This window comes from Lynx canadensis, chromosome B1 (assembly GCF_007474595.2).
Source record: "Lynx canadensis isolate LIC74 chromosome B1, mLynCan4.pri.v2, whole genome shotgun sequence".
In the NCBI taxonomy this organism is placed as follows: domain Eukaryota; kingdom Metazoa; phylum Chordata; class Mammalia; order Carnivora; family Felidae; genus Lynx; species Lynx canadensis.
The window spans coordinates 135,208,534-135,231,991 of NC_044306.2; the positions used below are offsets into that span (position 1 = coordinate 135,208,534).

Here is a 23,458-nt window from a genome sequence, read left to right on the forward strand (position 1 = left end):
TGAATCCAACAGCCTCAAGATGCTACCTTCTAAGCAGAAAGACTCCTTGTTTTAAGGATTCCCCTAATGGTCAGAACACGTTTTTCTGTAATCATTAAGAGGTCAAAATACCAGCATCCAGTGAAGGTGACCTAGGACCTCAGGCTCAGACTGGACTAAATTTTTTGCACGGTCTCTTCTATTCATCTTTAATTCAAGTTACAATTTATTCATCTCCATTCCTCTTTTCAAAGAGCTTGGAGTCATGCCACCCACTTCAGGGCACCCCATCTTCAGCTTATTTCATGCTCTATATTCCCCTCAGCCCCAACCAGATCTCTGCAACAGTTAATCTGTGATGACATAAAATCCACAATTCTCTTTTCAATACTGTCACAACACTTCCACAAAAATCTTATTCCCATGACCCATTTTATGCAAACTGTATAGTTCAGGGAAGGCAAAAAAAGGACTGAGGATGATACATATGAGATTAATTAATCATTAAAGGGATGGGATGAGTGGTCTGCCATATGAAGAAGGGTTTAAACATTTGGTAAAGAAATGGAGTTTGTATAAAATCAAGGCATAATTCTTTAATCATTAAAACCATCATTCATATGCAAAAAGAAAGTGAGTACATGTAGAAGATTCTTTTAACTCATTAATGAGGGAAATGGCAGAATGGCAAAGATAGTTCAATGAAAGTATGAGAAATTAAGATTTATGTAGTCTGTGGGAAAAAAAGAATATTGAAATAAGATCACTAAATTAACCCAAAACTTATAAATGTCCTGGGGCAACCAAGCTTATCTTTGTGCTTATCTTTTCTACGAGGCAGAAAAAAACACTGATAATTTTATTTGATTAGTTTTATACAAGTTTACAGTGTATAAAGGATCATAACCAATTGAGAACATTAAGTCAAATAAAGTTATGTTACACAAAAAATCAGATTATCCTTAGGTGGGCTTGTCAGAAAATACTCAAGTGTGATATCAAAAGGTTGCATAGTCATTTTTTTTGCCCTAATCCCAAGTGTTGGATAATATTCCTGAATAGTACCTAAAGTTACATATATAACTGCATGCTATGAATAGGCAGACCAAAGTCTTGATCAAGTAAACTCTCTTAAGTTTGAAAGAAATACATTTAAGGTGAATAAAACCAAAGGCTAGTTTACACAGCAGTTTGTTATTTCTGGAGGGGCTGGAAAATAAATGCATTCCACTAAAATTATTTAATGATAAATATAACCTAGTCTTAGAGAATTAGAATATAGGACCAAGGTGTATGAAATTGCTGCCAATTCAGATTCGATTTAATTTTTTTTAATGTGTGTTTATTTTTCAGAGAGAGAGAGACAGAGTGCAAGTGGGGGAGGGGCAGAGAAAAAGGGATTCACAGAATCTGAAGCAGGCTCCAGGCTCCAAGCTGTCAGCACAGAGCCTAGTGTAAGGCTTGAGCTCATGAACCCTGAGATCATGACCTGAGCTGAAGTCAGATGCTTAACAGATTGAGCCACCCAGGCTCCCCTAGATTCAATTTGTTTTAAAATCAAACACATCACTCTATTTAGATTCACCCACTCCAGTAGTAAATTTTTCTCTGAATTTCCCCATTTCTATTATGGCAGATCTATTTTCTCAGCCTCCCACCCTGAAATCCCTGACTTTTTATTCCACACTTGCATTATCACTGACCGTCACTTTCTACATCTTAAAAATTCTGCTTGCTGGATGTCTTACATCTAATTACTACCAACCCTTTCCATTAATACCACGATGATTAAAGTTGTCCTGAAGTAATCTTCCTGACTTTAGTCTCTACCTAAATTGATCTTTCAAGACTATAGGTTTGGGGGTTCCATGGATGAGTGCTCTCCAATGGCTTTGCGTCATTTACAATTTGAGTCTAGTAACCTTTTCCTGATATTGATGGCCCTCTATAATATACGCCAGGTTTTTCCACCTTTCACACTATACCTATTGTAGACTCCTATGTTCACTATTTTACTTGACTGGATCCTTGCCTTTTGGAATGCTGCCCATTCTAAAGTGTTGTCTTATCAAATACTACCTTCTCCCAAAATAGTGTTTATATGTGTCCTAAAAGACTTCATATCTTATCAAAGAGTAAGATCTTTCCTTCTTATGGGTCCTAGTAGTCCCTATAATTTATTTTATTTTTTTAAGCTTTTATTTATTGATTGATTTTGAGAGAAAAAATGTGTGCATGGGGCAGGGGCAGAGAGAGAAGAGAGAATCCCAAGTAGGCTCCACGCTGTCAGCAGAGTCTGATCTCATGAACCACGAGATCATGACCTGATCTGAAATCAAGAGTTAGACGCTTAACCAGCTGAACCACCTAGGCGCCCCAGTCCCTGTATTTTAGATATTGTTTTATAACTTATTGGTTGTAAATTCATTTGAGATGAAAGACTGTATGTATCCATCCTCGTGTACCGTGCAGTGCCTAAGTGTTGTGCCTTGCATACAATAGTAGCTTGATAAACATTCATTAATTTGAAAATTGTTGCTGAGGTTCTCCCTTATCATGTTTCTTGGTACTATGCCAAAGGTGGAATTCAAGATAGGATCATAGCTTTGATACAGTATGCAAGTTAGTATGACTTATGCCAGGAAATATTTGTTCAACCTATTAATTGCCATAAAGATACATGGACCAAGTATCAAGTATATGAATTGGTGATATTGGTTTGGAGTTTGCCCATGCTTCAGATAAAGGTTTTCTTTCAGGTGGTTATTTGGTTATTTATTCATTCTGGGAAATGTATATTTCTAAATTTTTTGTGGGCCTGTTTAGTGTGTTAATGATTAACATGCCACTTATAATATGCCACTTAGGCTCTGCCTACATGTGAGAAGGAGAGCCATTTTTTTTTAAATCATTCTAATTACCTATAACAATCATGAATTATCTACCTTGTACACATGACTTATTTGATAGTTGACTGGCTTAACCAGTTTATAGTTAAAATGACGTGGATTCAATCTTCCACTACATGATTCTAAAGGACAATATTCATGGCTTAATTTTGAGAAGTCATATGTATACTATATATTACATGACATAATTACATAGGATATTTTGGATGTATCATGTTGCAGCATAGGACAGCCTCGTGCTGCGGCTGACTACTAGCTCATGAGAGCTACCTGTGTACATCTCTCCCAATTGTGAGTTTATTGACCTTGTGTTAGTCGCTTGGAATCTACCATGCAGGATTTAAGATGTGGAGGTTGGCTCACTCTACAAATCCAGGGCATTTTTCCCCCCATGGAGAGCCAATTGTTAAATTTTTATGGGCAAACCACTGTATGTGTGTGTTGTGTGCACGTGATATGCATTTATGCAGTAGACTGCTGAAAGAAAAAGCAATTACTAAGAAAACTTGAAAAGTCAGCTTTTTTGCTTTCTTCATTGTATTCACCATTTCTCATTAATGTTTGCATATCATATTTATTTTGTAAATAGCCAGGATGAAGTAACAGTACAACAACTCCCATAATATTAAGTCATGGCCACACCAGGAATCTGGAAGCAAGAGAATAAGTTAATACAGTTTCTTAGTGAAACTAAGAAAACCTGAGTGAAAATTGTTCTCCTGCCCAAATGCATGTTTTAGTGATACTTTAAAAATGTAAATAGGAAGTTAAATGTGCGTTTGCAGAATAATATACAGGTTTGAAATTTATCGATGGAATTGTTGTATATCAATAAGAAATAAATCTAAACTTCAGATACATTTCTAAATAAATAATTGTACTCCCTTCTGCTATCTGATTTCACTTGCACACTGATTTATTTTCAAGAATAGCATGGCTGCTTACTTTCTGAATTGATTTATAAAGACTGCTAAGGGAATAGTAGTTCATGAATAGAAATTAATTTTCTTCTAGAGCATTTTTTATAAAATGTTAGAGTTGGAACAAATATAAGAGGCTGTCCATTCCAAAAGTTCTTTGTCTGTTTACCATTCCCATTCCACCCAAGAAGTAAGCCTCCTATAAGTAAGAGTGACTCACCAAAATAAAGATATTTAGCATTAGGATGGGTAGAGATTTTTCAGAATCTCTAAATGGCAGATAAAACTCCCCAGGTGATTTAAATATACAGCTCCCCCCCCCACTTACCCCCACCCACTCACCATATTCCACATACTATGGCAATGTGTCATTCCAAATTATAGTCACTGATCTAGTCCAATAGTTATTATTTGTTATTTAAAAACCTCATGGTTCCTGGGTGGTTCAGTCAGTTAAGCATCTGAGTCTTTGTTTCGGCTTAGGTCATGATCTCACAGTTTTGTGGGTTCGAGCCCCACATTGGGCTTTATGCTAGCAGTGTGGAGCCTGCTTGAGAGTCTCTCTCTCTCTCTCTCTCTCTCTGCCCTTCCTCCACTTACCATCTCTCTCAAAGTAAATAAATAAACTTAAAAAAATTTAGAAACCTCAGCCCTTAATAAGATGAGGCTCAAGATCATACTTAAAGAGAAGGCTATATCTCAGTGATTTTTTTATTCCAGTACTTCTAATTCTCTGTGTCTACTTCTTTGTGCATGGAAAATAATTTCCTTAAAAAAAGCAGAGCAGTGATGCCTGGGTGGCTCAGTTGGTTAAGCATTGGACTTAGGCACAGGTCATGATCTCATGGTTTGTGGGTTTGAGCTCTACGTCAGGCTCTGTGCTGACAGCTCAGAGCCTGGAGCCTGCTTTGGATTCCGTCTCCCTCTCTCTCTGCCCCTCTCCTGTTTGCACTCTTTCTCTCTCAAAAATAAATATTTAAAAACATTAAAAGTAAATAAACATTAAAAAAATTTAAAAAGCAGAACATTTTCCCTGAAACAATAAATATCTTGTGACTACATAACTTATAGTTTGAGAAATTTCCATTAGCATAACTTCTTTCCGTAAAACGTATTTCTTTTTTTTTTTTTTTTGGTCAGGTAGCATTGAAAGTAGTTGCTCTTCCTCATATGCAGTGCTACTACTATTTTGTTACTTTTAATAGCATTTTTATTGACAAAAATTTGCAATGCTTTATTCATAGCAAACTTTTTTAAAAAATTGGATTTCTCTGAAAAAAATATAGAAGGTAGGGATGTTTCACATTGCTAGGACATCCTGGGCAGGTGAATGTTATAATGAAATTCAAGTCAGTTCAGTTCCATGTAAGAGATTTTCACAAACTGTTTGGCAGTAAATTAACAATTTGAAGCCAAGGTCCATTTCTTGACTCTTCCATTTGCGTTTGGTTTTATGGTTACAAAATTTATTTATTACCTACACAAAAAGAGACCTGAAAGGATCATTCAGTAAAGCCAGAGTAGCTGCAGTCAAGAGTGTATTTATTATAGTGCAATAGAAGTCATATAGAAGCAAAGATTTTTCATGTAATAGTGGGGGACTGGTTGATGTTTAACAACCATCTTTATTAAAATTAATTTTTATTTTTATATTTTTAAAAATTTTTTAACGTTTATTTATTTTTGAGAGACGCAGAGAGAGAGTGCGAGTGGGGGAGGGGCAGAAAGAGATAGACACAGAATACGAAGCAGGCTCCAGCCTCCAAGCTGTCAGCACAGAGCCTGATGCAGGGCTCGAACTCACGAATAGTGAGATCATGAACTGAGCCAAAGTCGGATGCTTAACTGAGCCACTCAGGTGCCCCCTATCTGTTCTTTTAAAAGGACTGATTAATAGCATTTACCAATTTCTGTGGTGTACTTATTCTCACTGTGACCAATTTCAAGCTACCTATGTGACATCAATGAAGGCAGAGTTAGAAAGAGATGCTAATGCTAATACTTGGCTCTCAGAAGCCACGAAAGGCCAGCTGTAGCACACTGCTAGACAGTACACACGATTGTTTCATCATAGCGCTATACAGAAAAGACCCAGTCTCATACAATAAACAGATGTAATGGGAATTTTGTAGAAGAAACATTAGAAGAGAGGACCTCTCTTAATGAATTTGTGCTATAAAAAAATCAGGAACAGTAGTCTAGGAAACCATAGAAATACAGTTGATAAAGAGTTTGAACTTTGAGTGATTGAACGCTAACTATATAATTTGCATTCAACATTGATAAAATAAAGGGCAGGCCATTCCAATATATAGAAGATAGCCAGCTGATGAACAAAGTGAGAAGAAAGACAACTACAACAAAATTATTTCCCTTAGTCAAAAATAGTTTAGCAGTTTCACCAGTTTCATAGAAAGGCGAAATTTGCTTTCTCTCACAAAACCTATCTAGAAGAGTACACACAAAAGATACTCGGTGCTTTGTTAAACTGAGTACTTATTCTGTGCTGAACACTAGAGACTGAGGAAGATAGGAGAAATGAAGAAGTATGATGAAAGAAGTAAAAAGAAGCAAGGGAAACAAACATGAGGTAATCATGTAGCAAAACTATATATGATAGTGAGATGGCTCACATGGCATAAGACCTAGAATGTTCCACAAGTGTGTTGACAATATTCTGATTATTAAAACAGATATGGTAGGAGTGCTGTGTATTTTAGAAGCATAATCTGCAGTGTGATTCCTTTTATATAAAAAGTTTATTAAACACTCCTTTCAGTTCTGCTACCTTCAGTTTGTGTGTTTCTGTGGGAATTTCCTCAATGTTCTTTGTAATCTCTCTAGCTTCCACATTGTTGTTGGTTTCTGTTTATTTGTAAACATCGAATTGTGTTCTTAAAAGGGAACCTCGGGGCGTCTGGGTGGCTCAGTCGGTAAGCGTCCAACTTTGGCTCAGGTCATGATCTCGCGGTTCGTGAGTTCGAACCCCGCATCGGGCTCTGTGCTGACAGCTCAGAGCCTGGAGCCTGCTTGGGATTCTGTGTCTCCCTCTCGCTCTCTGCCCCTCCCCCACTCACACTCTGTCTCTCTCTCAAAAATAAACATTAAAAAAAAAAAGGGAGCCTCATCTCAGGTAAGTCCTATCTCACCCTTGTTTGATCAGTACTCAACTTTAACTGTGACAATCAAAACAGGTCCATATAACCAGCTCCAGCCAGGAGAGGTGAAAAACCCTATCTCAAGAGAAGACCAGGACTATTATGTAGAGATATTTTTAAATACTTTTTGATTTGTATTATGCCAAAACTTTATTTAAAAATTTTCAAACTATTTTGTCATAATTTAAATAAAGCACAATAACAAAAATCTTCCTCATTAACTTGGGTATTTCGGTTAATTATAACACTCAAGAGATGTATATGTCATCATTTGAACCATTTGTTCTCCAATCCATCGACATCAAGACTTCTTCTTCACGCAATCATTTGTGTTTCTATATACTAACAATGAACAGAAAACAATCCCATTTACAATAACATCAAAAAGAATAAAATACAAATTTAACAAAAGAAGTGCAAATATTTTACTCTGAAAACTGCAGAACATTGTTGAAAGAAATTAAATACCTAAATAACGGAAAGACATTCCATTCATTCACTGATTAGATTTAATATTGTTAAGATGACAATACTCTCCAAATTGATATACAGATTAAATATACTCATCACAGTCACAGCTACCTTTTTCTTTGCTGAAATAGGCTGTTCTTAAAATTCACATGGAACTACAGGGGATACAGAATAGCCAAAACAATCTTGAAAAAAAAAAAAACAAAGTTGGAGGATTCACACTTCTTGATTTCAGAATTTATCACACACTGCAGTGTTCATGACAATGGGGTATTTGCTTGAGGATATACATATAGATCAATTAAATAAAATTGAGAATCCAGAAATAAACCCTTACATTTATGGTCAATTGATTTGTAGCAAGGATTTTAAGACAACTCCATGGACAAAGAACTACATTTTCAATAAATGGTGATAGGACTACTAGATATCCATATGCAAGAGATTGAAGGTGGACTCTTACCTCATATAGAATATAAGAATAAATTCAAAATAGATCACAGACTTAAGTGTAAAAACGAAAATTATAAAGCTCTTATAAGAAAACATAGGAGTAAATCTTCATGATATTGGGTTAGGAAATGGTTTCTTAGGTATGACCCTAAAAGCACAGTTGCAAAAGGAAAAATAGGTAAATTCAACTTCATAAAAATTAAAAACACGTGTGCTTCAAAGGATACCATCAAGAAAATTAAAAGATAATCCATAGAAAAGGAAGAAAACATTTGCAAATCTTATGTAGTAAGAGACTTTGTACCCTGAATACATAAAGAACTCTTATAGCTCATTAAAAAAAAAAAAAGAAAATAACAGTTAAAAAATGGCCATAGGATCTGAATAGACACTTCTCCAAAGAAGATATAGAAATGGCCAACAAGCACATGTAAAGATACCCAACATCATTAGCCATTAAGCAAATACAAATCAAACCACAATGCAATGAAATACCATTTAACATACACCAGATGGCTGTAATAAAAAAGATAATGAGGAGTACTGGAGAGGAGAAGGAGAAATTGGGACCCTCATACACCTCTGGTAGGAATGTAAACTGGTATAGCCAATTTGAAAAAGTTTTTCAGTTCCTCAAATGTTAAACATGGAGTTATTCTATGACCCATCAACTCCACTCTTCAGGTTTAGAAATAAAAACTTACACGTGAATGTTCATACAACATTATTCATAATAGCCCAAAATTGAAACAACCTAAATGTCTATCAAATGCCCTTCAAATAATCAATAGGTAAACAGAAGTGACATACCCATACAATGGAATATATTTCAGTATTAAAAAGGAATGAAGTTTTGCTACATGCTACAGCATTAAGAACCTTGAAAACACTATGCTATGTGAAAGGAGCCAGTCACAAAAGTTCACATATTGTATGATTCCATTTATAAGATGTGTCCAGAATAGGCAGTTTTCTAGACAGAAAGTGCGTTAGTCATTGCCTATGGCTGGTGGGTAAGAAACAGAGTGCAGGGTTTCCTGTCAGGGTGATGAAAACATCACAGAATTGATTGTGGTGACAGTTGCACAATTTTGTGAATATCCTAAAAATGATTGAATGGTACAAATTAAATTTGTGAATTACATCTCAAAAAAGTTGTTACAAAAAGGTATATGAGCAATATTTCATATTTTAAGTTAAAAGTAAATCTAAATGATAGTATCATGGTTTGAAAGTTATGTGTGTAGTATAGGAGATATGTCACGCAGGAGATGAATGGACACTATGAACAAAGCCATTCACTCTGTCAGCCCACAGTTGATTGAGACTTTATTAGAGGTGTGTGTCCAGTTTTAATATCTACCCTTTAATATGGATGTGGAAAATTGAAGATTCTGAGAAGTCAGTCATAGTGATGTTAAATTATTATTGGCCAACATTTATGAAAACACATGAGGGTGTTGGTGTTGGCATAATTTAATCCAGACTGGAGTGGGGAGGATAGAGCTGGGCATTTGAGTTATGTAAGGAAGTCAAAAGTTGTCTGCTAGTATATGAAATTTACTAGTATATGTCAGGAGAAGAAATGGAGTAGCTCTGTATCATATCTCTAAAGGATGCAATTAAGTAAAATTGGAGTAAATTGAAGCCAGGGAACTTTACATTACACATTGTTCTGATAATAAGAGTTAATTATTTATAGGTAGATATTAACAAGAGCCTTAAAAGTCTCGAGACATTCAAGATTAAGAGGTATTCATACTTTTAAGAGTTTAAAGAACATGGAAAATGCATAAGCTTTTTTGTATATAAACATATCTGGATACAAAAGAATATATATTAAATAACCACAATTAGAGAAACTTCATAGCAAAAACACTAGAAGGAAATATACCCAAAGTTTAACAGTTATTATTTATTTGAGGATCAGTGCCTATTGTTATGTTCTTTGTTTTCTATATTGTTTCACACCCCCCATAATTTGTATAAATATGTTTATAATCAACAAATAAAAATTTTAAATACTTATAAGATACATATAATCTTTCTTAGTTTATGTGTATGTGTCCTCTCCACATAATGTCACATCTTTTAAAAAAAATTTTTAATGTTTACTTATTTTTGAGAGAGAGAGCATGAGTGGGAGAGAGGCAGAAAGAGAGGGAGACAGAGAATCCAAAGCAGGCTCCAAGCTCTGAGCTGTCAGCACAGAGCCCGAAGTGGGGCTCAAACTCACAAACCGTGAGATCGGGACCTGAGCCGAAGTCAGACACTTAACTGATTGGGTCACCCAGGCATCCCAGAAAATGTCACATCTTAATCACATTTTTTTCATAGAGAAGAAATGTTTACCCCAAGAGCAAAGACATTGTGTTAGCCTCACCACTTCACAGACTTAAAAAATTTATTTTTTAATTTTGAGTATAGTTGACACACAATGTTATAGTAGTTTCAGGTGTACAATATAGTGATTCAACTTCTCTATACTTCATGCTCTTCTCGCCACAGTGTCGTTAGCCATCTGTCACCTTACAATGTTATTACAATACTATTGAGTCTGTTCCCAATGCTGTGCCTTTTATTCCCGTGACTTATTCCATAACTAGAAGGCTGTATCTCCTACTCCCCTTCACCCATTTGCTGATCCTTCTACTGCTCTCCCTTCTGGCAACCTTCAGTTTGTTCTCTGTGTTAATAGGTCTTATTTGGCTTTTTGTTTCTTTGTGCACGTGTTTTGCTTTTTACATCCCACATAATGTGAAATCATATGGTATTTGTCTTTCTCAATTTGACTTATTTCACTTAACATAATACCCTCTAAGTCCATCCATGTTGTCACAAATGGCACAATCTCATCCTTTTTAATGGCTGTGTAATTCCATTGTATGTATACATACACACACACACACACATATATATATATATATATATATATATATACATATATACCACATCTTTCTTATCCATTTGTTTATTGATGGACACTTAGGTTGCTTCCATATCTTGGGTATTTTAAATAATACTGCAATAAACATAGAGGTGCATGTGTCTTTTCAAATTAGTGTTGTTTTCTTTGGGTAAACATCCAGTAGTGGCATTACTGGATTATATGTTATTTCTATTTTTTTATTTTTTTGAGGAATATCCATACTTTTTTCTAAAGCCACTGTACCAGTTCATATTCCCATCAATAGTGCATGAGGGTTAGTTCTTCTCTGCATTCTCATCAACACTTGTTGTTTCTTGTCTTTTTTATACTAGTCGTTCTCACAAAGTGTGAGGTGATATGTCTTTGCAGTTTTGATTTGTATTTCCCTAATGATTACTGATGTTGAGCATCTTTTCATGTGTTTGTTGGTCATCTGTATGTTTTCTTTGGAAAAATGTCTATTCAGGTTCTCTGCCCATTTTTTAATCAGATGGTTTTTTTTTTTTTTTTTTGGTGTTGAGTCATATATGTTCTTCATTGATTTTTTTCTGATCTATTAGATCTTTGTGATAACACTATTATAACTTATTTTGGATTTGTTATTTTTCACCAAATGTACCTTGCTCAGATAAATTTGCTCTGATAACATTTTTAATGAGAATTCTTCCTCTTTAATTTTATTAGATGATTTAAACTATAGATATTTTTAATAACAAACAATTTCACAAAGGATGCGTTTTTACCACCTATATTGCTTAAGTATAAAGAATACATGGGGCTCCTGGGTGGCTCAGTCAGTTGAGCGTCTGACTTTTGATTTAGGCTCAGATCATGATCCCAGGGTTGAGGGATCAAGCCCTGCGTCTATTGCTTAGCATGGAGCCTGCTTGGTATTCTCCCTCTCTCTCTCTCTCTCTCTCCCTATCTTTTTTTCTTTCTCCATTTGTCCCCCTCTCCCCTGCTCATGTGCTCTCTTTCTCTCTCACACACAAAAAGAATATATAAAGAAAAAAAGTAAACTGTTTCCAATGGTTTCGTTATATTTTGCAGTGCCTCTTGCTCATTTTTCCTTTGTAGTTCTCAAAGATATAACTCAGCAAGTATTTACTGAGTGATTATCATGAGCACGCTTCTCAGAGTTTCAAAATTTTTATATCACCACAGAGCAGATAAATAAAATACTTTTTTCAAATTAACTTAATTCAGAGGTCTTGTTTTGTAGTTTGCCAGGTAAGCAAACCTGCTGGAACATAAATACAAAATCGAAAAGCATGCTTTTGCTGCTGCTGCTTCTTCTTCTGTTATTATTATTAGTAGTATGTATATGGTGGTGTTTTGATGATGATGATGATGATGTCTATGGTAACTTTCACTGAAAGTCCCACTTAGCTTTTCTGTATGGAGTTTAAATTTGAGATCACTTTAATGACTATGACAAATTTACTTAATATTCCTTTATTTTTCAAGAGCTGTAGTCTTCCAAGTAATTCTGAGTTTTGGGTTTCACCTCAGCCCATATTTTTGGGATTGGATTTTTTTTTTTTAAAGCCCTACATTAAAAACATCCAGGTTGAGATCATTATATTAAAAGGTTTTCCTCATCTGCCTTTGCCATAGGACAGTGGTCTTTAACCTTTGACAGCACAGCATCATGGGAGCTTTAAAAAATGCAAATTCACTGGCTTCACGCAGGCCAATTATATTACAATATTGGACGTGGGAGGGGTGACTGGGGTTTTCAGTGGGGTATTTTTGTTTGTTTTTGTTTTCTGTTAAGAGCATTACAGGTGGGTTCCAAGGTTGAGTGAATAACTTGTGACCAGGGACTTACGTTGTTACATTTTGATTTTCACCATCAAATACAGAGCCCTGGATTAGTTGTGCTATGAAGGCTTGCCAAATGAATGATGGACTAAACATCACCTCTTGTATTTGCCCCTGCCTGCATCCTGAGTGACAATGAGTCTAGTTCCAGATTTAGTCATGTTGGTCTTCATTTTCTTAGCACAGGTGCAGCAGTGAACAGCAGTGAGAGTCTCCCTCCATCTTCGTCTGTCAATGACATCTCCTCCATGTCCACCGACCAGACCCTGGCATCTGACACTGACAGCAGCCTGGAAGCCTCAGCAGGACCCCTGGGTTGTTGCAGGTGACTAGCCGCCTGCCTGCGAAACCCAGCATTCTTCAGGAGATGATGCGATGGAACACACACACACGCAGACACTCACGCGCACACACAAACACAGACACGCATAAGAAAATGGCAAGGGAGAGAATCCAAGCCTAAAATTGAAACAAATCTTTCAGCCTGCTTCTTCTCCAGAGTTCTGTATTGCAGCTAAGCTAAATGTATATTTAACTTCTAGTTGCTCTTGCTTTGGTCTTCCTCCAATGATGCTTACTACAGAAAGCAACTCAAATACAATTAGAAAAGCCTTTTCCATAAAGTGTAATTTTAATGGCTGCAAAACCAGCAACCTGTAACTGCCCTTTCAAATGGCATGACAAGGTGTGCAGTGGCCCCATCCAGCATGTGTGTGTCTCTATCTTGCATCTACCTGCTCCTTTTGGCCTAGTCAGATGGATGTAGATACAGATCCGCATGTGTCTGTATTCATACAGCACTACTTACTTAGAGACGCTACTGTCAGTGTCCTCAGGGCTCTACCAAGACATCATGCACTGGGGTACCACATGGTCCATTTCATGTGATCTATTACTCTGACATAAACCCATCTGTAATATATTGCCAGTATATAAGCTATTTAGTTTGTTAATTGATTAAGCTGTATGTCTTATAAGAAAACATGTAAAGGGGGAAAATATGGGGGGAGTGAGCTCTCTCGGACCCTTGAAGATGTAGCTTCCAAATTTGAACTGATTAAATGGCACCTGTATACCAATTTGTAGAAAGAACATATGTGATGCTTATGTACAGTGTGGGGGCGGGAGGGGGTAACAGTTTCCAGGTACTAAATGGTTTGGCTTTTAGAAGGAAGGTGGGGTAAAAAGTTAAGGGTCTTTTCTCTGACACTGAGCCTGTAGGAGAGACTAGAGTGTAGCATTTCAGTGTGGAGGAACACCTCAAAGAGATTATTACCCAGATAATATTCTGGAGACACCGACATCCACAGTTTACAGAGTAGACCTCATTGTCATTTACAAATCATGTGTCACATCTGGACAGAGAGTGGCAGGTGGTGAGTCAGGGTTATTGTGTCCATATCTGATGGTAAGAACCCCTCCCTGGAACGAAGTGGAATTGCCTCTGGATGATGTACTTAACAGAAAATGAACCTACGTAGACTATTTTCAGATTGTGGGTTGTGTTTTCCATGAGTGTGCTACTTCCCAGGTTTATACCCTGCCATGGTTTTATTTTGAGAAAAAATGTTACTTTCCTCTTCTGGAATAAAAAAGAAATGTTAGTTACTTAAACTTAAAAACAAACCCAAAACACGGGGTGATCCTCAGGTCAGCATTTGAAAACATTTCCACAGACGTTACTATTCCTCAGGGGTTTCCCTGACTCCTTAATATGGCTGATGTTCCATGTTTATTTATTTTCATAAATTTGAACAATTCAAGAAGGGCTGATAATCTGAGTTTTGTACTGCAGTTGATGTGACAGCAATAACTCTTCCCATAAGTTACTGCTGCTAAATAGCTTTAGCAATATGAGTTTGTCTTAAAAGCCATGAAGCGTATGTGTCAATGTTTAGCAAAATCACCTGAATTTAGCTCAAATCAAATGAAAGTGCTTTCCCAAGCACTTAAGAAGGCACTGTGAAACATCTTGGTTATATACAAGGCGATACCAGGGTGACTTCTTAGCAATAATAGGGACCAGGTGGAGGCTTCCCTTCTTATTCACTTTGGTGAAGTACCCATCACAGTTATTTGCACTCTGACCGTTTTGGTGCTCACCAATGTGGTGGTATTTCACCTGAAGAAGAAGTGAAACACATGAAATGGATGGTTGATGAGTGGGATATGACTGGCAAATGGAATCCCTTCAAAAATAGAGCAAACAAGAATGCTAGTGCTCTGAAAATTGCCTTAAATACAACAATGGGGAAGCTTTGTCTCTTTCAAGCAATAGAGCCAACCCCCACCATCACCAATGTGAGCAATGCTGCCATTAATGGGATTGCTTCACAATAGGATTCATGACAACAGGTCATTTGTTTAAAATGGGGAGAAAAAAACCCAGCCTGTGCAGCTTGTCCCCTGGAATAAAAGTGGCCCAGCTTCTTTCTCTTGCCATTCTTTTTGATTAAAATTGCAGACAACTTGATTTTACAAATACCTCCGCATTCACATGGGCTCTCTCACTTTTCCTTCTGTCACTTCCCACTCCCCACTTTAAAAAAAAAAAAACAAATAACTTCTCTGTATCCCTTCTTCTTTACTTACCCCCTTTTTCTGGATTTTTTCTTTTGTTGCACCTGTGTCCTCTCTGTGCCTGACTTTCTAGCACATGTGATTAAGTGCAGGGAACAGGCAACTGTTTGTCGCAAGCATAATCTCAGCCACAAAATGGCATCAAAAGACAGAAGGAAATCTCCAGCCAGCATCTTAGAAGTGCATGACAGTTGGACGATCTCTTGGGTGTGCAGAAGTGATTTTTTTTTTTTACTCAGATTAAACCAAACAAGAATCAGGCTAATACTCCCTTGGTATTGCTTGCCTTCCCTAAACTCCGCTAGTTTGATCTCTCCTGTTGTATGGCTCTTGGGAGCTGATCACCTTTACCAGATATTCCTTATGGACAAGAAAAAATGGAACAAATCCCTCCGATTGAAATATCTGTACAAACGCAGCTAAGAGTTTGGCTTCTTGAGTGCTTATAAGATTAGTTTTACTAGGTTATCAAAACAAGATAGGTCATAGGAGAATAAAGAGAATTTTCATTTCAAAAGCTCAACATTCACCATCTTGGGTCTACTTTATTATAATAACTTCAGGAGGTGATTCTGTTATCAAATTTTCAGAAAGAATTATGTTCTGCATTGAGTATTTTCTTTAAAAGCAAAAACAAAAACAAAAACAAAAACAAATGTTTCCTGTGTAGTCACCTGTTAATTCCAAAGGACTTTCTTGCTTTTCAGACAAGGAAGTGTCAAGTCCGCTGGACTATATTCCTGGGAGAAGTGAAAGTCCTGTCTGTGGTTGGGGTTCATTTTGGATATGAGGTTGGCAGTCTGAGAGGCCTAACCTTCTGTCACTTCCTATAGGGTTGATGGTTTCACAGTGACCCTTAATGAAATATTTTGTAGGATTTTGTTAGAGGGAGAGCTGGATACCCACGTGCAGGAGGAATTAAATTGTTGGGAGAGAGTGGCAAAACCATACCACTCTGATATATTCATTTTTCAGTCAGTGTGTTCGTTTTTAAAAAAGAGATGCATTGGCCTTCCAACCAAATTTATTCTTGTGAAATAAGAACTGCTAATAATCTTGCATCTTCAAGAATCTGATGACGGAGCTTTGTAGGAATGTATACTAGGGGTGGACCAGGACCTGGCCAATTCCCTCCAATTGGAGTAAGCTATTTCATTGAGGGCCGAGGAGGTAATAGTTTTTTTGGTTTTTTCTTTTCAACCTGTTACCATTATCAGAAAATGATATATAAGGATACTGATAGCAGCTGACTGGTAAATCATAAAATAAGCCTTGACAAAGGGAATAAGTGGAATAGGTAAGAATACATCAATCCTTTAATGACCTGCTAAGGGAAAAATAAGCAAAACTGACTTTTAAATTTTAAATATTCATGCAAAATCTAAATTCTACAAAGTCTGCTTCTTTTTAATTCTCTTAACATATGACAATCTAAATCTTAAAAGCATTATGCTCTGTAAAGAATGTTGTCAGATAGCTTTGCTGAAAAATTTATCTTCTAAAGCTCAGAGAAAGGAATAATATTGTCCCCATAATCTTTGATCCCAATCACTTTGGGTCTGAAGAGGGACCCCTCTCTGCCCACAACCTCCCCCAACATTTTACTTGTGAGTCCTACATTTTCTACAGGTAAAATTAAACCAAGCAGGAATACTCCTTTCTGTAAAAACAACAAACAAGTTACAGTGTAAATAGTTATATTAGTTATTTTCCATGTGAAATATAAGATTTTGTGACTTCTTTTGGCACTTAGACAGTTCTTTGTCTGAAATGGTTCATTTTGACCCATTTCCTTGGTCAGTCAAGCGGAAACGGAAGGCCTCTGTTTGTAAGTGGACTCCTGTATATCTAACTTTTGATTATGTGGGACCAATGGCCAGTATATTCTAAAAAAAACTCCCAACCCTCGTCTAGCATTAAACTGTTCACCTTGCCATGTCTATCTCGCAACAAGACCTAACTTGCACATGCCTGTTATTCTGCATGATTGGACTCAAGAGACTATTACCAATGATAAGAATTGTGCTGTGTCAGTGTTTATAAAATGGACTTAAAGCACACCCACATTCATATACACCTCACCCTTATAGCTCTAGGTCAACCCTGGAAGGCAAAACCATGCATGTCCAGTTTCTTTGCAAGGTCTTAGTGTGAGAACTAAAAGTCAGCCTGATGGATCAAATGCAATCTCAGTGATGTTTAATAAGGATTTTAAATTATTTAAATCATATCTGTGTTCCTTCTCACTCTTTTTCATTTCTATTTATGCCCTTTATCTTCAAAATGTCGGTGGAACAAGAGGGTGAGTGGGGAGAACTTTGGCTTTTTTGGACTCTTTGTAGGTGGATGCTGAATCAACACATTGTGATTTCTGTTTCTTATGAACTATTAAAAACCAGAGCAAATCTGCTTCCCTTAACATAAAACCAAATCAAATCCAGACTTTGTCGGAGTTTGCCTGTTGAAAATCATTCTTGTGCTGCTCGTTGTCTTGGGTTTCCTGTCCTGACAGGAGCTCTGAAGCATCTCACATGGTTTCATTGTGTGGTCTGATTGTGCCAGGGAATAAATAAGAAATGAAGAATGACCCACCTTCTCACTATGGGTAAAGAGCATGTAATGTGTACGTGACCACGTAGAAGGCTGTGTTTCATTTGAGACTGGTTTCTTCTAAAAATGACCTTTATTTCTGTCTGCAGATATTAGTTGTATATCTGAAATTCAGTAAGTTTCTTTTAAGGCATAACATTAATGAAGGGGGAAAATCATTTTCTGTGAGGATGAGATGAGTAGAACAGGATTAAATATCCTTAAGTTAATTTATCAGAATTCCTAATCAGTTTAATTATTACCCAAGAGAGAAGGTAAGCAGGTTTTTTGTCCATTGGTAGGCAACCCTAATATCTCAAACTCCTTGGTGAACTAAAAAAAATAATAATAAGAGTTTGTGGCTTGATACAAAAGTCACTGAATCTGTTAATTTAGCTGGAAGTGTTTGAAAATGTCAATGAATGGTCTTTCTATTTCTGTAAATAAAACATTTTATTTAACCAATTCACTATTAGAAAACCTGGAAGATAAACATATTTATTTTTTGGGGTTGGCACAATTTATCCTTTTATTTATAAGGAAAACACATGCCAAATGCCTTTTGCACCTCTGGCATAGCTTCTATTTCATTTTTAAACCACAAATCTTTACCCTCTTAATATAAAAGTAAGTTTTAAAATGGTGACGTATAGGTACCTGAAAATCCCTGCAATATTAAGGAGGGAAATTGCATTCCAGTAGATTGCTCATGGAGAGAAAGGGTCAGAAGTTATTGGTGCAAACTAGGTACCATAAAAAGTTACCAAATATTTGGGTAATTTGACCTGTTTTGCATCGAGAAGAAAGGACTCTTGAAAATCATCTGTTTTGAAGCTATTTATGTAATGACCTAGAAAGATGGTTCTGTTTGCTCAATAACTGCGCTGGGTTTTACACAAGGTAGTGGTTTTCAGTATTACTAGTTCATCAGGATGGTGATTCATACCTGCAGCATGCCTTTCCCCCAAGGGTTTGAAAGGCATGCCTGGAAGACATTCGCAATTAGCGAAGCACAATGAAAATCCCACTATCTCAGTTCACATTATGTCGGGGACCACTGCACGGGACAAGTTATTTCTCTCAGCTCCAGACTGAATTCCATCTGCTCAACCTTTTACAGAAGTGTGTTCTGTGTTAGTTACTGAAATCAAGCTGTGGAAATGGACACTTCTCAAACACATAAAACGTGATGACATATACACAAACAAGATTCAAATGCCCGTTTGGGACTTCCCACCCTTTTTATGTCACATATTTCTTGCTTAAAAGTCATGCTTATTCTGGTGTAAAAGCCAACATAAAATAAGTCTGAAATGTAATTTCAAAGGATCAAATATCACTCCATGGAGTGGGTGACTTCACCTCCTTGTCACTGACCTTCCCTGGATTTTGTCTGAAATCTTTCTGTTTACCCAGCAGTCTAGACTGTTTTCAACTCAAAAGCAGGTGCAAAATGTCACTCATCTTAAAAATGTTCCATACTTTGCCTAGAAAAGTGTCTCACACATAATTGGTTCTTCTCCATTCACATTGGTGAAAATATTTCTATGAACGATTATGCACAAAATCAATTTTTATGACCCAAATAATATTAAAATTTTTTTTAACGTTTATTCATTTTTGAGAGACACAGAGAGAGAGAGAGAGACAGAACATGAGCGGGGTAGGGGTAGAGAGAGAGGGAGACACAGAATCCAAGCAGGCTCCAGGCTCTGAACTGTCAGCACAGAGCCTGACATGGGGCTTGAACTCATGAACTCAGAGATCATGACCTGAGCCGAAGTCAGGCACTCAACCGAGTCACCCAGGTGCCCCTGACCCAAATAACATTTTAGATGGACTAAGGGAACTAGAAATATTGAAGTATTTCTTTTATAAAAGTAAGGCTTTCAAAAGCTATTGCTTCTTCCTTAATATTAATACATTGCACACTTGGATTTGGTGCCAGTTAAGCTCTAAGAAAACAGCTCTGAATATCTATTTTAATTTCGGAGCTAAAGTTTCGAGTAGTACTTTCATTCACTCCAAAAACACTTATGGAACATCTATGTGTCCTAGGTAGGAGACAAATACGGCATAGTCTTTATCCTCACAATTTCAGAATAAATACATCTTTCAATGTAAAAATCAGTGATCAAAGCAAACTATTTTTATCTCATTTGTTTACTTTCTTTTAAAACAGCAATGTGTTGAAATTAGTGGTGTGACTTGAATGAGCCCATTTGTCTCATTCCCTTAAAGCAATGAAACAAGAAATCTGCTTCTTTCAATGTCATCATTGTGTCTAAATAAATCAGCAAAAGAGAATTTTGGATACTTTCCATGAAATTACAGGAGATGAAACCATTTTTACAACACATTTTTGAAAAATACATGGAGATAAAAATACAAGTATACCTGTGCTCAGTGAGCAAATACGTATATCTGCACTTCTGTTCCTTTAATTGAAAGGCAGACTGCTATCTTTTGGTGTTTTAAACAAATGTCAGTCTCTGGAAAAAGGGAGAAATGTGATGACATCCTGAGACCTTATCTATGACTTATGATGTTGGTATCTTGAAAAATATAGATAAAAGTTTCAGAAGCTAAAAAACGAACAAACAAAACCAAAAAGCAGCATGATGTTTTTTTCTGCATCACATGAGGTTTATTTTGATACAGTTTCTTCTAAGGGCAAGTAATCTAGGAGGCTGAGCTTGAAACTCATTTCTGGCCCCCAAATCTCCAAATCAGCAAATGACATCACAACAGATACTGGAGTCTCTCTGCAGCCATAGTATCATATGAAGCCAAATCTCTGAGATTTGTTCAGTCAGTGGATAATGACTGGAGCCCTAAAATGACTTATGAGAGAATTTTGTCACAATTTCCTGTTAAAAATTCCAACTCAGAACATCCCTGAATATCTAAACCAGAAATTTAACATTGAGCTCTGAACGTTCACTGATTTGTGTCACAGATATTGATTGAGCACTTCAGTCTCCCAAAGAATGTTCTTGGCGCACACAGTTGTGCTGCATTTGAGCAATCTTCCTGCCTTCATGTAGTCTACATGCTAATGGGGGGATAAGGTAGTAGAAAGCATTAAGAAACCGAAGAAGGTTAAAAGGACAAGGTATGATGGGGCACCTGGGTGGCTCAGTCAGTTGAGCATCTGACTCTTGATTTTGGCTCAAGTCATGATCTCACAGTCATGATCTCACAGTTTGAGCCCCATGTTGGGCTCTAGGCTGACAGTGCAGAGCCTGCTTGGGATTCTCTGTGTTCCTCTCTCTTTGCCCCTCCCCCACTCATGCTTGCTCACTCTCTGTCTCAAAAATAAATAAATATTTTTAAATAAAAGGATAATACATAGTAAAAGATGCTATTTAGATGAGATGGTCAAGGAAGGCCTCTCCAAAAAGGTGATATTTGAGCAGAGACCCAAAGAAGGTGGGAGTGTGGGGCATATTAGTATCTGACACAAAAACAAGTGCAAAGGCCTTGGAATAAGAGCTTGTTTACGTGTATAAGGGATGACAAAAAGGCTTATGCATGAAGCAGAATGTACAAAAGAAGGTGTGATCGTAAGTGAAACTGAAGAGGTAGGCAGGGGTCAGAGCATGGCAAGATCTTGGGGCTTTATTCTAAATATAGGAAATTGATGGATAGATTTGAGCAGGGAAATGATATAATCTAAATTTTCTTTTTTTTTTAAAGGATCTCTCTGGCTGCTGAGTAGGGAGAGGAGTTTGAGAAGAAAGATAAGAATGGAAACAAAGAGGCTTTTGTAGGTACAAAAAAGACATGATGGGCCTTAGACTAGAGAAAGGGAGGGACAGAGAAGGGGTTGATTCAGGAAATAACTAAGGATATATCATAAAGGCAGAATTGACAAAATTTGCTGATAGGCTGATATGTGATATGAAAGAAATGGATCAGGATTTTTTAAAAAAGGCAGACTTTTTAAAAATCTAAATCATGAAGTAAATTATGATGTTGTTGATTGAAATGGTAGATAATGAGTTAGGAGCATATCTGGTAAGAAAATCATAACTTGTTTTGGAAATGTCAGTTGGAGATATTTATTAGCTATCCTAGTGAAGTAGCAGGAGTATCTACAAGGCTAAAGTAAGGGAAGAGGTTCAGCTGAAACATAAATCTGAGCATAATCGAGGGTGCCTGGGTGGCTCAGTTGGCTAAGCGTCCGGCTTCAGCTCAGGTCATGATCTCATGGTTCATGAGTTCAAACCCCATGTTGGGCTCTGTGCTGACAGCTCAGAGCCTGGACCCTGCTTCAGATTCTGTGTCTCCCTCTCTCTCTGCCCCTCCCCTGCTTACTCTCTCTCTCTCTCTCTCTCTCTCTCAAAAATAAATAAACATTAAAAATTTTTTTAATCTGAGCATAATCAGCTTTTACATATTATTTAAAGCCACAAAACTGTATCGACCACCAAGAAACTGAGTGTAGATAAAGAAGTCCAAGGATGAGGGCATCTCTTGCTCCAACATATAGAAGTCAATAAACAGTTGTGTATCCTAAGGAATATCCAGTGATGTAAAAACCAGGAAAGTGTTATCCTGGAAGTTAAATAAAGGTGTTTAAAAAATGAGGGAAGAACAAACTGGGGCAATGCTGCTGAGTGCCTGAATAAGATGGGGGCTGAAGATTCACAAGTGGACTTGATTTTGTGAGGTCATTGCTGACCTTTACTAGAGCATGTTCTCAACAGTATTAAGAAAACCTGACTCCAGTGGGTTTAAGAGAATGTGGAAAGTGAAGAATTATAAATAGAGAAAATTCAATATTTTTTTCTAGAAAGTGAAGCAGAAGAATTATGCAGAAATTAGACATAAATATGAGATGAGAGAATTTTTCAAAGAAGTTTTTATAGCATGGGTATATGTCGATGAGACTAATATATAAAGAGCAAATGAGAGAAAGAGTATTTGAAGGAGTGATGTGCTTGAAAAGCCCAGAGGGATGCATACGAGAGGAGAAGTTGGCTTGGTTGGAGCAGGTGGCCCAGTCATTGTAGCAAGAGGTAAGGGGGTGTCTATAGGTTGCATGAAGATAGTTGAGTGGCTCAGTCAGTTAAGTATCTGACTTGATTTTGGCTCAGGTCATGATCTCAGCATGGTGAGATTGAGTTCTGCATTGGGCTCTGCACTGAGTGTGGAGCCTGCTTGGGATTCTCTCTCACCCCCTCTCTCGGTACCTCCTGTCCCCCTCTCTCTGTCCCTCCTTCCCACCCCCCCTCTCAAAATAAATAAACATTAAAAACAAACAGGTTATCTGTAAGGTTATATAAGTAATGTTACTATCTGAGAATGAGGAGGGGAAGAGCTTATGGTGGTTTGAGAAATCTGAAACAGACCTTGAGAAGAGTGAAGTTAAGTTACTAGGCAGTGATGAGAGCCATGTGAACCATATTTATTATACATATAAGGTGAGGCAAGTCAACATGGTGGTCTATTGCTCTTCAACCATATTTAGTTTCTTAGGTGCGGGTTAGGAATAAGCAAGAATTGGATTTGGCCAGAGTTGGGTTAGGTGTTTTTCCTTCCCAGATGAGTACAATGGTAGAAAAGGACATGAAGGGATTTAAGAATGAGGAAAAGAGAATTATGATGAGGAACCACAGAACCACAGAACCACAGAAGATG

General features: G+C 37.0%; 1 protein-coding gene across 10 annotated transcripts in view; it reads left to right on the plus strand.

Moving 5' to 3' along the window:
• MAPK10 (mitogen-activated protein kinase 10) overlaps positions 1 to 13,722 on the plus strand; it is a 342,250-nt gene extending 328,528 nt beyond the window's left edge. For 9 of the 10 annotated variants that reach the window (XM_032592947.1, XM_030313501.1, XM_030313497.1 and 6 more), the window contains one exon: positions 12,830 to 13,722. In XM_032592947.1, the coding sequence (XP_032448838.1) occupies positions 12,830 to 12,972 (143 nt within the window). In that variant the 3' untranslated portion in view covers positions 12,973 to 13,722. Of the gene's footprint in view, positions 1 to 12,824 lie in introns of all 10 variants that reach the window. The other variant, XM_030313506.2, reaches the window with a different exon arrangement.
• The last annotated feature ends 9,736 nt before the right edge of the window (positions 13,723 to 23,458 follow it).